General features: G+C 50.6%; 2 protein-coding genes across 4 annotated transcripts in view; one reads left to right on the top strand and one right to left on the bottom strand.

Moving 5' to 3' along the window:
* ALS2 (alsin Rho guanine nucleotide exchange factor ALS2) overlaps nucleotides 1–3,020 on the top strand; it is an 89,818-nt gene extending 86,798 nt beyond the window's left edge. For all 3 annotated transcript variants that reach the window (XM_078865824.1, XM_078865822.1, XM_078865823.1), the window contains one exon: nucleotides 317–3,020. In XM_078865824.1, the coding sequence (XP_078721950.1) occupies nucleotides 317–355 (39 nt within the window). In that variant the 3' untranslated portion in view covers nucleotides 356–3,020. The remainder of the gene's footprint in view (nucleotides 1–316) is intronic.
* Nucleotides 3,021–9,124: 6,104 nt separating this feature from the next.
* The window catches only part of LOC144938297 (coagulation factor X-like), a 55,759-nt gene continuing 50,904 nt past the window's right edge, over nucleotides 9,125–13,979 (bottom strand). Inside the window, exon 9 of the mRNA XM_078866188.1 lies at nucleotides 9,125–9,475. Coding sequence (XP_078722314.1) covers nucleotides 9,125–9,475 — 351 coding nt within the window. The remainder of the gene's footprint in view (nucleotides 9,476–13,979) is intronic.

Genomic DNA, 13,979 nt, shown 5'->3' with positions numbered 1-13,979 from the left:
GCTATCATTTTTGGCCAGGTTTATGTTCAGTCTGCGTATGCATCTGACGTGTTACTGCGGACTGCGCTTTACCCTATATAATGTATTATAACGCGATTTTTCCATTACATTATGTTCTTCAGGAACGCAACTACAGCGTTATATGAGAACAAACTGTACACTCATGTATTTACTGATTAATTTTGAAAGGTCACTTTTAGGATAATAGCAACAAAATGTAAAAAGCAAATATACTTTAAAAATTTATCAAAAGCTACACGTGTGAGTGTTTGCTGGAGTGAGTGTTTGCTGCAGTGATCGTTCGTCTCTCCTGCAGGCTTGCTACCACCAGATCCTCCGCGAGAAGCCGACTTGAGAATGCTCTGCTTGCTCGGCACACCGCCATGGAGTCCCAGGGGACCGGCCTTGTGTGAAACGCCGGTGAAGACGTGGGCACACGTAGTGGAGACGACGCCGGGAACAATACGGCAGGGCCCCAATGCAATGTTTCATGTTACAGAGTGGTCGTCGAGTATCATCAATAGAACTTAAAAAGGGCAGTTGTCCACTGTAGGTACTATTTTCTTAAATATATGTGTTGCTTTAATAAAGATGCGCGATCTAAGGGGTTGTTATACAGTGTTTGTACACAGAGCTTAAATGGTGATTTTGAAAGTTACCTTTTGTGAAGGAAATTGACAGGAACAAAGTAAATGGGATTATATGCCATGTCATATTACTGTCATGGATTTCCCTCGCTTAGAATCGTGATCAACACTGCCGAACATGGCTGTTCCCATTGAATGATCAGAAGCACCATTATGCAGAATATAAGTAACAATAAATACACAGATGTGCCCCCTTCACATATCTGTCCCCAGCACATTAAAAATATTAAATTGTGTTTATCACATCCCATCGGCCACATGGAAGGCTTTTTTTTAATTGACCGATTAAAAAATGTCGAATCTGAAACACAATTACGCGGTGTAACGCTGACCAGGAATCGTATGGCAGCGGTGAGGCTGCAACAGCAGCAGCAGTGAGTGGGGGGTGCGTGGCGACAAACCGGCCAGGTGCTTTCTGCAGCTCTGTGCCCACTGGGTCCTTTTGCTTCACATTGCACGTGGCCACTCACAGGACACGGAGTCAAAGCGGCAAGCGATGGGAGAAGCAGCGATCCACGTTGGAACCACTGGGCCTGCCTCCTCGTCCAGGCTTGACTCGGACGGTCCAAGAACTGGCATCTTGAAGTTGGCCAAACATCCCAATGTAGGACCACAGAGCTTGGGCATTTGATGTTAACATCGGTTCTGGCTGCCTTTCCTGCTATGCCTGTGGGTTTTCCCCCATACCCCTATCATTCTCTCTCTTTCTCGCTTCCTCAAAGAGGGGATAAACGAATATTGTTTACGTAACAAGTTACATTCAAAGCTTTTTTGACTGCAGGAATTACTCTGGTTCTTTCTGTAAAGTCACGTAGAAAATAAAATAATAAAATACGACGTTTCGGTTGCAACACAAGCAACCATCATCAGGTGAGAATGGATGATAAAATACAGACACGGGAACAGCATAGGCAGACATGCAGAGAGAGACACAAAGACACCAAGACAAACACAATGTTTGAGGTTTCCTCTGGAAAAGGTGGAGACCCTCACAGACACTTTTGTCGATAACGAGAAGTTGGTACGCACTAGCTTAGGGAACACTTTAATTTGGCTTTTAATAAAAAATATGTAAAGGATTGTATTAATTGTACAAGAGAAGTCTTGCACACTCGTGGAAAAATGGGAGCTGGAAATAAAATTATATTAGTGCCTTATTACCAGAACACAGCGTTCAGATTATGGAGATTGAATTAATTAATGTTTTAACAGCCGCTGGAAAGCTACAGTGGTTACTTTTCTTGCCACTGCGACAATGATAGGTTTAGGCATCTCCTCACCTCTGTTTTGTTGTGGCACCAGTTTGTGATTCAAGCATGCAGGAAAACACATGAGTTCAACAAGGCCATTGTACTGTTGCAGTTGCATAGTTAAGATGTTCACGTTCTTGGGTCATACGCAGCATCTTCAGCTGAATATCGCTCCCCAGTTTAGTTTGACGCATCAGCTCACAAGTCTCACCTGAACTCATATTGGATTGACCTGTACATTTTTGTCTGCTTATGACATTGCTAATAGATTTGCATAGACCAATATAAATAAGCATCTCCCACCACAAAATGTTTCAAAACTATTTTTCACACATCCAGTCACCCACATGACCTTCTGGAAGTACACATTTTCAACAGCATTGGATTAACACGCAAACGCTGGACCGGTATTCAACATTCAGTGTTTCATCAGCAGAGCTAGGTTTGCTGGAACCTATGCTGGGAAATGTCAGATGCTTCCAGGTAAAGTTTAATGTAAACCATACCATAAAATACTTGCCACAAACCGATCATGAGCGTCGTCACTTGCATTCTCCTTACGACACGAATTATTTTGTGGTACATGGACTAATACAAATTTAAGTTACAGTGGGGAGGTTTTTGTGAATTCCCAAATTCGTGAGAAATACGTTTCAATCTCCAAAGCGACTAGGTCGCCGACTTGATAGAGTTGTCCTTGGCAAATTGGATATTTAAACGTCAAACGGTCACGGTCATCTGAGGCGGATCGATAAACTTAGTAAGGGGAGGGAGCCGTCCCGACGTTTCAAAGTTTTAAAATAGGGCCTTACATTAACAACTAAACACCACATTTGTCTTTGTTAAGTGTCAATGAAAGTAAAATGGTCGGTGTCTCAACACGTGAGCCCTCGCCGTGCGTTGTTTACAAAGCCCAGGCACCCACTTCCCATCGCGTAGTTCTACACTGCAGAAATGTAAATGAAACTACTCTGAATATAAATTAACCTAAGTTATGTACAAGTATGGATCATGTTTTATTTCGCATTGTTGGTTTTAAGAATTGTACAGTTGTGTGCGGGAGGGGGGAATTCCGCTAAAATAAAATGTTTACAATAAAGACTGAAATGTGGACTGATAGGAATACGGGGCTCCATCGCAATTACTGTTAACAGGATATCACTGCGTTTTGTGGGTGTTACCAGTGATGCAATGTATATATCGTTTTTTTCACTTAAATGTCAATGAATACGTTAATTTATATTCTTACGATTGTTTATCCAGGAAAGTCTCGCCGAGTGTCAACTTTTTCAGGGTGGTGCCAAATGATTGAAGTCGGGGCCAACGCTGCTGCTATGGGTAATACCAATGGAACAATTTGCGGGTATTATTTTTTTCTTCAGAATTGGGATATTTGGCCACCGGTTACATAGCATGGGTTTTTTTTAAGCTTTGGCAGGAAAGCAGAGAGCCCCATGCTTAACCAGGGGGGAGAATGCAGATTCCACACAGGCTGCGTGAGTCAGGAGTCGAACCCTGGATGTGCCACCGTGCAGCTTCACGTCTGTAGTTACTCGACCTGTGGTTTGCACTGCCATGTCGGAAGTTGCCACTTATCGGAACCTCCAGGACAGTGAAGTAAACGTACCTAACCTCTTACAAGCATTACAATAACCGTAATTAATACACGTTAACATGCCTATGTCGTTTAAGATAAATATGCATACATGGGGGGGGGGGGGGATTGTCCACGTGAAATGTGTCAGGCCCAGCTTATCTGTGATTGGTCTCCCCTTTCTGTGACCTCTTTCAAATCAATAAAATGTTAACGTGAAATACAGCAGTTACAGCGCAATGTGTGAGCAGTTGGTGGTGTGAGTTTATTATGATTTACGTTTTGGAGAGCAACTCTGCTCTGGCGAAAGTTGTTAGGATGAATATTGGCACATACCAATATCCAAACCTGGATACATTTGTCAGCCTAAGTCTATAAACACTGAACACTACGGTATACAATACTGGGACCATACTGATGTGGTGGTCATGATTGACACACACGCGCCACAACCAGGGGGAGGGGTAGAAACTGGTCCGGACCGGTCAGGCCAACGACGGTTGGAACCCCTCTGAGGGGAGTGGGCTGGCGGAAGCTACGATCCCCCAGAACACCGCCCCTCAGGGAGAAAGAGTATATAAGGCGGGTCCCTGAGAGCACGAGTCAGTCCGTCTAAAGCCGATGCCAGAAGCCGCCTGGAGAAAAAGACCCTGGACCCCAAGCCGCCGACGTCCTTCTAAGGGCCGGGGCTCAGTGCGGTGCCAGTGGTCGAGAGGTTAGGACCCTGAGGTTCCCTCGGCCTGATGTCCTTCTAAGGGCCAGGTCCGGACGGGCCAGTGGTCAGGGACCCACCGGGCCAGCGGTGGGTCAGCCTCCCCTAGGTCTAGCCAGCCGGAGGACTAGAGTAGACAGAGTTGTAGGTACCTAGCCCAGAGGCTGTACCTCCCCAGGTTGTGGGTGAAAGGGGCCATTACCCCTTTGTGTTAGGGTTTAGGGCCGTAGGAACGACGAGGACGTGTCTGCAGGAGGTGTCTCATGGCGCATCAGCAGCCCATCCCTTAGCATGACAGGCACCACACGCCCCGGATCGACCCCCCCCCCCATCAGATCGAGCGGCACGGCGATGCATCACAAGCACGTCTTCAACCTGAAGGCGATCCCATTCGGCCAGATCAAGGTGCAAAACCCCATCGCATTTTGCACCGCCGGCACCGACCCGAGGCCGAAAGGCAAGCACAATCAGTGCAATCGAGACAAGGCATCCGCGATGGAATGCTGGGTTCCTTTCCTGTACACAACTAGAAAGGAGAAATCCTGAAGGATTTCTAGCCACCTTGATAACTGGCCGGATGGCTGGTCGATGCGGAGGGCATATTGCAATGCCGCATGGTCCGAACGCACTGTAAACTCTCTATCGTACAGATACGGCCGGTACATGCGTACAAATAACACGATGGCAAGCAGTTCACGGCGCGTTACACAGTAGCGTTGTTCGGTCGGCGAGAGGACTCTACTGCCATACGTGATAATGCGCTCAACCCCGTCAACAACCTGTGACAGGACAGCACCGATACCAGTATCGCTCGCATCCGTATCAAGGATGAAAGGAATAGAAAAATTGGGATAGCGGAGAGGAGGCGCGTCGACCAGAGCCTTCCGAAGTGCCTGGAACGAGTCCTCCTCAGTGTCACCCCAATGGGATTTCTGGGCCTTCGCTGTCAAGGCGTGGAGCGGTTTGGCAACGGAGGAAAATTTTGCGACAAAGCGGTGGTAATATGAAGCAAAACCAATGAAACTTCGCACCTCGCGCACCGATGTAGGGGTAGGCCATGTCCCGACACACTTAGTTTTTTCGGAATCCGTAGAAATGCCGGATTAGCTAATGATATGGCCGAGATAACGTACCGATTTTCGCAGGAGATGGCATTTTCGCAGTTTGAACTTCAGATTGGCAGCCCGCATTTTGCCAAACACAGCACGCAACCGTTTGAGGTGGTCATCGAAGGTGCGGCTGAAGATGATGACGTCATCTAGGTAGATCAGACAGGAGTCCCACTGCAACCCAGCCAAAACGAGTTCCATCAACCTCTGGAATGTTGCTGGTGCAGAATCGAGGCCCACCGGGAGCTGATTGAACTCAAACAGACCCTGCGGCGTGCGGAAAGCCGTTTTGGGTCGAGACACCTCGTCCAATGGCAACTGCCAGAATCCCGACAGGAGGTCAAGTGTGGAGAAGTACCTAGCGCCGGCCAAGGAGTCAAGCGAGTCGTCCATCCTTGGCAATGGGTACGTATCAGCGACAGAGACCTTATTCAGCTTATGGAAATCGACGCAGAAGCGCAAGCTTCCGTCGTGTTTTTTAACGATAACTATGGGCGCACCCCATGGGCTAGTGGATGGTGAAATAATGTCGGCCGCCAGAATGTTATCAACAGCCAGCCGAACGTGGTCCTTCTCCGCAGAACTAAGCCTATAGGGGTTCTGACGTATGGGGGAGGCATCACCCGTGTCAATGCGGTGACTGAGCAGAGTCGTGCGGCCGAGGTCGAATTTGCCGTAACTAAAAACGTCCGAAAATTCCAGGATAAGGGAACGCAATTTCTGGCGCTGTGGTTCTGAGAGCTCAGTCGATTCCGACCACAGGGAGTCAATCTATCGGACATCTGGTCTGGAACGTGGTGTCGGACTAGGCCTAGCCTCAACGCCACCGACAATACCCCGAAGCGACCGCGACGCATGGGCCAGAACTGTGCCCTGGGGCACAACAGAAGTCGTTAACCCAGCGTTAAGGACCTGTAAAAACGGTTCCCTGTCCGCAGCCACCAGCGTCTGCGCTCCCACAGGCTCCGAGCCATGCACCGCCGTATTAGACGGCCCCAACAGTATCCCGGCTGAGGTCACAGGCGGGTCTAGAGGCTTACGGTACCGGAGTGGCACTAACATCTGCGCGCCCGGCGGAATCCGAACCGTCACAGCTGAGAGTGCCTGCACCGTAGTATTAACCGAGCATAACCGGGTGGCGGGGGGAAGAAAAGCCAACCAGCGACCCGAGGGCAGCTCAATGCAACCCTGGTCAATGAATATCTTGATCGGCATTTTGGCCAGAAAATCAGTGCCCATCAAGCATGGAACGGCCAGGGATGAGGAGACAAGAATCGGCCCTGACAATTTAATATCCCACATGGTAATATGCGCGTGAATTTGGCCGATTATACCGAGCGAACCCCCGTTAGTCGCAACACACGAAACTTCGAAGGGGCGCAGAGAACGACAACTAACCGGTAGGATATTAAAAATAAGTTCGGAAATAATCGTAACGGACGCACCCGTGTCAATAAGCGTTTATACATTTGTTGAGGAATAGAGTGCAGACGTCAGGTCACACTCGCCTCTGGGGAAATGCCGTCAAGGAAAAGTGACGTCATGCCACCCGGGGTATTTGAGGGGAGACCCGTGACGTAGACGGGGTCTTCGCGGTGAGCCAGAAGAGTGAGTGTTAGGGGAGTAGGGGGCTCCGGGATAGAGGGTTGAGAGCCAGGCTAAAGGGCTGCTTTACCCGGCCGGCCGAGTTGGATGAACCCTCGGTCAGTGCTGTGGGAAGAGCCCGATAGCCTGGTAGGGTGTAGGGAACTCCCAGTACCCTTCCCCTGGGGAGATTCGTTAATAACTCTGTGTTAACCCCTTCCCCGGAGTTAGGCGCAAGCCCTTAAATAAAGAGTTGGTGTCAGCCCCTACACGACTGGCTTCAGCGTCCTTCTTACCACACAACACATTTATACATCTACCTCATTTATACATCTAGGCTCTCTCCTGCTCTTCCTCCGCCGCGACAGCTGTGCGATGCTTCCTCTGCCCCTGAGGACGCTCCAAGGAGGGTTTTGTTGCCCAGAGGAGAGGGCGACCCGAGTCCTACCCCTCAAATTTCTCGAAGACTCACTTGGTGAGGGAGAGAAAAAAAAATCGCCTGCGTTTTTTTGTTGCTTCAAACGACAGACGACGCAAATGGTCTCCCACTAACTGAAACCTAACCTTGAAGGAGCCGAGTATTGTGCAGGATGAACGAGACCCCTCCCCTGACGGCCCCGGTCGGGGTTCGCTGCTCCCCGAGTGATGGAGTGGCTCCTCCTCCATTAGACCGCAGTCCGTCCACAAAGCGCGGCTGCCACGGAGCTCGCTCGCACACCCATTCGGGACCACGTCTCGCCCTGTGCTCACGTTCCCTGCATTGACTTCCAGTTCAAATCCGCATTGAATTTATTAAGAGTTCTGCTGATGTTTCAATCTTTAAACGGGGCCTGATCCACCATACATCCAGTTGTCTATTCAGCCACACTCACCACTATACAGCCACACCACTATCCAGCCACGCACCCTCTAAGTTGATTCAGCCACGCACTCCACCGAGATCTCTGAGATCCATTGATCGTGCCCTTCTCTGCGTAACCCCGCTCCACATTTCAGACCTGGGGTGACCATCAGGGCTTTGGTTTGCATGGCACTCAGGCTCTGGAATTCCCTGCCCTTGGAGGTCAGGTACATGCAGTCGATGGTGACCCGCCTACTTATAATGGCCTCTCTCTTGTTGTCTTTCTTGTCTCGCTAGTGGTTCCCTTCCCGGTTACTCCCCACTTGTTTTTCTACATTATATGCATGGCCCTCCGAGATCTATTGCTTAAGGGAGCCTTATAAATCTAAGTCAGTGGTTCGAGATGCCCTTTCTGGTGGTGTGAGACATGCCAGATTTTTTTTAATGAGGTAAATAATCGAAACAAATTAAGCACGAGCTCGTAAAACATTGTTTCATCAAACCTATGTATTAACATATATTTTTAAACTATTGAGAACCAAAGGGGTGTAAGGCTGCAGTAAAGGTTAAGAACCACTGTTCTAGGTTATTATACCACACCTGAGCTTGGTCTTTAAATCCAAACCTATTTTCCAACCCCAGCCACTACTTACCTACAGTTTATTTTGGTGGAAATTCCACATACGGTGGGGAGTGAATTAGTGGTTGCGGTACTCATTTGATCAATCCCAGAGTAAAACCCCCAACCAGAATTTAAACTAATAAAATTGGTGCTCTGAAATGCAGTCGACTAAAATAATTTGTGAACAAGGTCAGTGGTTCATATCCTATTAGGTTAGCCGCGTATGTTTGGATGCATGGAATTTATGGTCGCAACGATGACGAGATATTAACTACCTTTGCTGGTATGCAGGTCGTTGGTTCGATCCCTGTATATTTGGAGTTTGCATGTTCTCCCCGTGGTAGGGTGGATTTTTCTCCGTGTCCTCCGGTTTTTCTATCCGCATTTATAAACATGCGTTTTTGAGTATTTGGCTGCCATACAGTTCCACTTCGCTGAGTTATCATTTGCAGCCAGGTCGCTTATGAAAAAGAGCTTTTCAGCTGTCACAAGATTAAATTATTTAGTGATTTGCAACATGTGCAAAAGAACAATTTTAAAATAATAGTTATTTTTTCCTTTGAAAACACGTAGTGTCACATTGATGGAACTCAGTCGTAAACATTAATGCTCTGCTTTTATTATTCACGGTAATTGCATTCCATTAAATTACAGAGATTATATAACACTTCTGCTCACGTGTTAAGTCAGGGGGTTGCGTGCTTATATTCACGGTAATTGCAATCCATTAAATTATAGAGATTATATAACACTTCTGCTCACGTGTTAAGCCAGAGGGTTGCGTGTGAATCGAATGCCTCGAGTGGGAATCTCGAGTTGGTAGATGCTAGCCCGTTGCATAACTTGGTGCATCCACAGAAGGTAGCGGGAGACCCGCGTGTAGACGCCATATTTTCCTTTGCGGGCGCAACCTTCGCCCCAGCTTATGATCCCTGTTGCAAACCACGTGTCCTTGAAGATGGTGACATGTGGTCCACCGCTGTCGTGCTGGCACGCGTCCTTGGTGCCGTCGGAATAACCGGCACAGAACATGTTTTTCGTCACCAAACTACTGCTGGACTCTTTGCATCGCAGCGTATCGACGAAGGGGACCTCCGCTATCTGCAACACCGTTGCCTGTGCACAAGCAATACCACGACCCACACGGCAATGTTAATGAATTTTCTATACTATATCAGCATCGAGACTGAGATCATCACTTATTAACACCTAACTCTGGATGTACACAACCCTGTGCTGACATCACCAATTATAACTAAACGCACAGTTACAGGAAGATAAGTGCATGGCAATTCGCATCGTAACGATTTCTCATATTTTTTTAAACCATCTCTTTGTTGGGTCTGTTTCTGGCACTTGTTGACTCTAGAGGAGGCACGTTATCTGTGATGGGAGCAAACCAAATTCACAGATAGCAAAGTATTCCATTATCTGTGGAAAACAACACTTATCCACAAACTTATATCCACGGTAAACATGACAATCACCATTGTCAATATTATCACCTTTGTATTTCTGTATCACCTATCACTGTGTAACAAAACAAATGCTGTTCCTGGGTAGTAAGTGTTATTTCCTAATTGCTTATGCCTCAAAAGTACAGAAAATTGCTATTATTCCCCACAAATTTTGCTTTTGTGACCAGGACACAAAAGTAAAGTTAATAATTCACTCCATTAATAACACTTGTAACAAATGTTTGTATTGTTCATGGGTAGTAAGTGTTATTTCCTAATTGCTTATGCCTCAAAAGTACAGACAATGGCTATTATTCCCCACAAACTTTGCTTTTGTGACCAGGACAGTGATATTTTGAAATGTACCTATTTTCAATGATAAAACGTGTGCATTTGTGTCATTCCTTCACATAAAGTCCCGGTCACAAAAGCAAAGTTTGTGAGGAATAATAGCCATTTTTTATACTTTTGTAGGGGTGTTAGAGAGAGAGCCCGTTATGCATGGCAGCTTATGGCAAACAAACACAGTGGGCGGGGCTACGTGAGTGCACGGGGAGGTGCTCTCTACGACGTCCGCGCCAGGCACCCCGGGGGGCGGGGGGGCCCACCCCTCAGCGGGGGGTTGGGTATAAAAGGGGATGTATCGGAGGGCTCGGGGTTCTTGTTAAGCTAACCAGTGAAGACTGAAGACGTCTTAGCTAGAGCCCTGGACTCCCCTGGTTCGCCGTCCTTATCAGGGCCGAACAGGACCGAGCCAGCGGCGTGGTCCCGAGATCCAGAGCCGGTGCTCTTGTCAGCGCTGGTCTGGGACTCAGGGTACCGGGCCCGACTTACCAGTGTCGGGCCAGATAGCCTCCCCTAGCCCGTTAGAGGAGGACTAGGAGGCAGGCTAGGAAGTAGCTAGCGCGTGTATCCCCAGCTAGCCGGGTGAGGGGGCCGACACCCCCTCTAGTGTTGTATGCCACAACCGTGCTGTGTGAATAAACCAGTGTGCCTCCAACTCCGGCGTCCAAGAGTCGTGAACTCTATTACATCTGGTGTCAGAAGTAAAGATCTACGAACATGGACACGCGCCGGACAGCTCGAGTCAGGGTACCGGAGGGGGAGGACACCGTTGCAGTCGGGGAGCCCGGGACGGCTGAAGAAAACACGGAGCAGTCGGGGTCGGATGCGTCCACACCGCAGCAACAGGAGAATGGAGAGCCATCGACAGAGGGGCTGAGGCAGGCGCACGCTAAGCTGGCGGAGCTACTGTACGCCGCTGCCACCATGCTGGACCAGATCACACAGCTGGGGGCTGCTGGACCGCCACAGGGCGACGGCAGCCGGCAACCACAGCGCCTTCCCGCCATTTCGACGGAGCACCACTTTGAAAATCCCGCCATCGCCGCAGCTGCTGTTGAGGGCATGGCCGGGTTGAGCATCGAGTCCAACGGCGGGCATACAATACCTGCCGCGTCATCACCAACGGACGGCACGTCACCACGGGTGCGACCGGCGATGCCATCGGTTGTTCGAGCCGCAGCACAGCCGGGTGGGGGAGACGGAGTTGCGGCACAGCCGGGTGGGGGAGACGGAGTCACGGCACAGCCGGGTGGGGGAGACAGAGTCGCGGCACAGCCGGGTGGGGGAGACGGGGAAGTGCGACCTTCCGCGGCAGCCGCTGCGTTACATCAGCGGCTACCTCCAGTCAAAGAATTTGTGGGCGAGGAAAGCGACTGGGGCGGCTTCCAGCGGCGCTTCCTCGCTCACCAGGAAATGGCGCAGTGGACGGACGCCGAGGCTCTCCGCGCACTGCCGGCACTCTTCGACAGCGACGCCCTTGCCACTCTAACATCGGCACCGAAGGAGAGGCGCTCTACGCTGCAGACGGCGATGCAGCTGCTGGCTGCGGTCTACGGTCCGCCGTCGGACTGTCGCCAACTCTTTTACGATCGCCAGCGGGGGGCAAAGAAGTCGCCCCTGGCGTACCGCACAAGCCTCCTGGCACTGGCGAAGGCGGCCTTTCCACGGATGGACATCGAAGGTGTCGTCGCCATGGTCACGGAAAAGATACTCCTGCTGGCGGACGACTTGGATATCGTCATTGTCGCACAAGACGACGCGGAGATGTGCTCCCTCCAAGTGGCACGACTCCTCCACGCAAACCTGCTCGCGCAACGGCGGAAGAGATTTGCGCCATCGACCATCAACGGCAGCAGGGAGCGGGAGTACGGGCGGACCGGGGCGGTTCGGGCCATCTCGACCATCCATCGTCTTCGCCAGCGCTCCCGCGCTGTTACAACTGCGGCATCCGGGGCCATGTCGCCTCGGGGTGCCGCTCTCCTCGGCAGCGGGGGACGACACCTCGACGGGACGCCGGCCCTCTTCCAGAGCTCCGTCATCATAACCCGGCGAGTCGCGGCACCCCTCATGTTTGGCCCACGCACACGCCCGTCACACACTCAAACACCGCAGCGAATGGGGGGTCGATATCGCGCACCATCGCACCAACACGCACCACTCTGGGTACTCATATCGAACCCAGCCAGTGGTCCGTGTTGGCCCATCGTGTTGTAGCCGCATCATCGGGGTCGTCTGCCGTTGTGGGGCACATCGACGGGGTTGAGGTGCGCATCCTGGTCGATACGGGAGCATCGGCGACCATTATTTCGGAATTGATTTACAATATTCTCCCTGTCCAGAGCCGTCCTGTGATGCCCGTTAATGTGCCATTCTATGCTGCTAATGGGGGCTCACTTGGCATCATTGGACAAATTCGAGCCAAAATTTGTATCGGGGATATTAAATTGTCTGGGCCGATTTTTGTTTCCTCCTCGCTGGCGGTTCCGTGCCTGCTGGGGACGGACTTCCTGGCCAAAATGCCGATTAGGATATTAATCGACCAGGGATGCATTGAGCTCCCATCGGGCCGACGCATGGCGTTTCTGCCATCCCCCGTTACGAGTCGGACGGCGTTCGCAACGGTGCCGGCGTTCGTAGATAGAACGGTGCGCGTTCCTCCGGGGGCACAAATGTTGATTCCTTTGAAACTTCGGCGGCCCTTCGCTAAGGGCATTGGGGCCCAGGGGGTTCTGCTGGGGCCGTCTAGGGCCAGGGTTAGTGGACCTCATTTACTTCCAGCCCAGACCATAGTAAGAGGGGACGGAGACCCCTTCATCGCGGTCCTCAATGTGGGCTCGCAGACGGTGGTGGTCCCACAGGGGACCGTGCTTGCTCACGCAACGCCGGTGCCCTGTGAGGAACCCGTCGCGAATCACGTGAGCACTGTCCCTGCGCCGCGACCACATTTGGACAGCGATGAAGGGTGGCTCGAGGCGCTTTGTGCGGGATCGACGGACCTGTCAAATTCAGAGCGTCAACAGCTTAAAACACTACTGCGGGAATTTTCCGACGTTTTCAGTCGGGACAAATACGATTTGGGCTGCACTCATTTGCTGCGTCACCATTATTGATACGGGTGACAGCGCGCCAATATGCCAGAATCCTTTTCGGTTAAGTCCCGCCGAAAAGGACCATGTCAAATCGGCTATTGATGACATGTTAGCCGCCGACATCATTTCTCCTTCCACCAGCCCTTGGGGAGCGCCGATCGTCCTAGTTAAGAAACAGGACGGCTCGTTGCGGTTTTGCGTTGATTTTCGGCGCCTTAACAAAATTTCGGTGGCCGACGCATACCCGCTCCCACGGATGGACGAATCGCTTGACGCCTTGGCGGGAGCGCGATTCTTCTCCACATTGGATTTACTTTCGGGATTCTGGCAGCTTCCTCTGGACGATGATTCAAAGCCTAAAACTGCTTTCCGTACACCGCACGGCCTGTTCCAATTCAACCGGTTGCCGATGGGACTCCACTCAGCGCCGGCAACTTTCCAGCGTTTGATGGAATTAGTTTTGGCTGGATTGCAATGGGACTCGTGCTTGATTTATTTGGATGACGTTATCGTCTTTAGTAAAACATTTGACGAACATCTCCAGAGGTTGCGGGCGGTTTTCCAAAAGATGCGGGCTGCTAATTTGAAATTCAAACCCCAAAAATGTCATCTGTTACGCGAATTGGTGCGTTATTTGGGACACATCGTGGGACGCTCAGGTATTGCTACCGATCCCGCCAAAACGCAGTGCGTCAGCTCCTGGCCGACTCCCACCTCGGTGGGAGAGGT

This window comes from Lampetra fluviatilis, chromosome 21 (genome assembly GCF_964198595.1).
Source record: "Lampetra fluviatilis chromosome 21, kcLamFluv1.1, whole genome shotgun sequence".
NCBI classification, from domain to species: Eukaryota; Metazoa; Chordata; class Hyperoartia; order Petromyzontiformes; family Petromyzontidae; genus Lampetra; species Lampetra fluviatilis.
The sequence above is the reverse complement of the archived record's forward strand: the minus strand, read 5'-3'. Positions and strand labels throughout refer to the sequence as shown.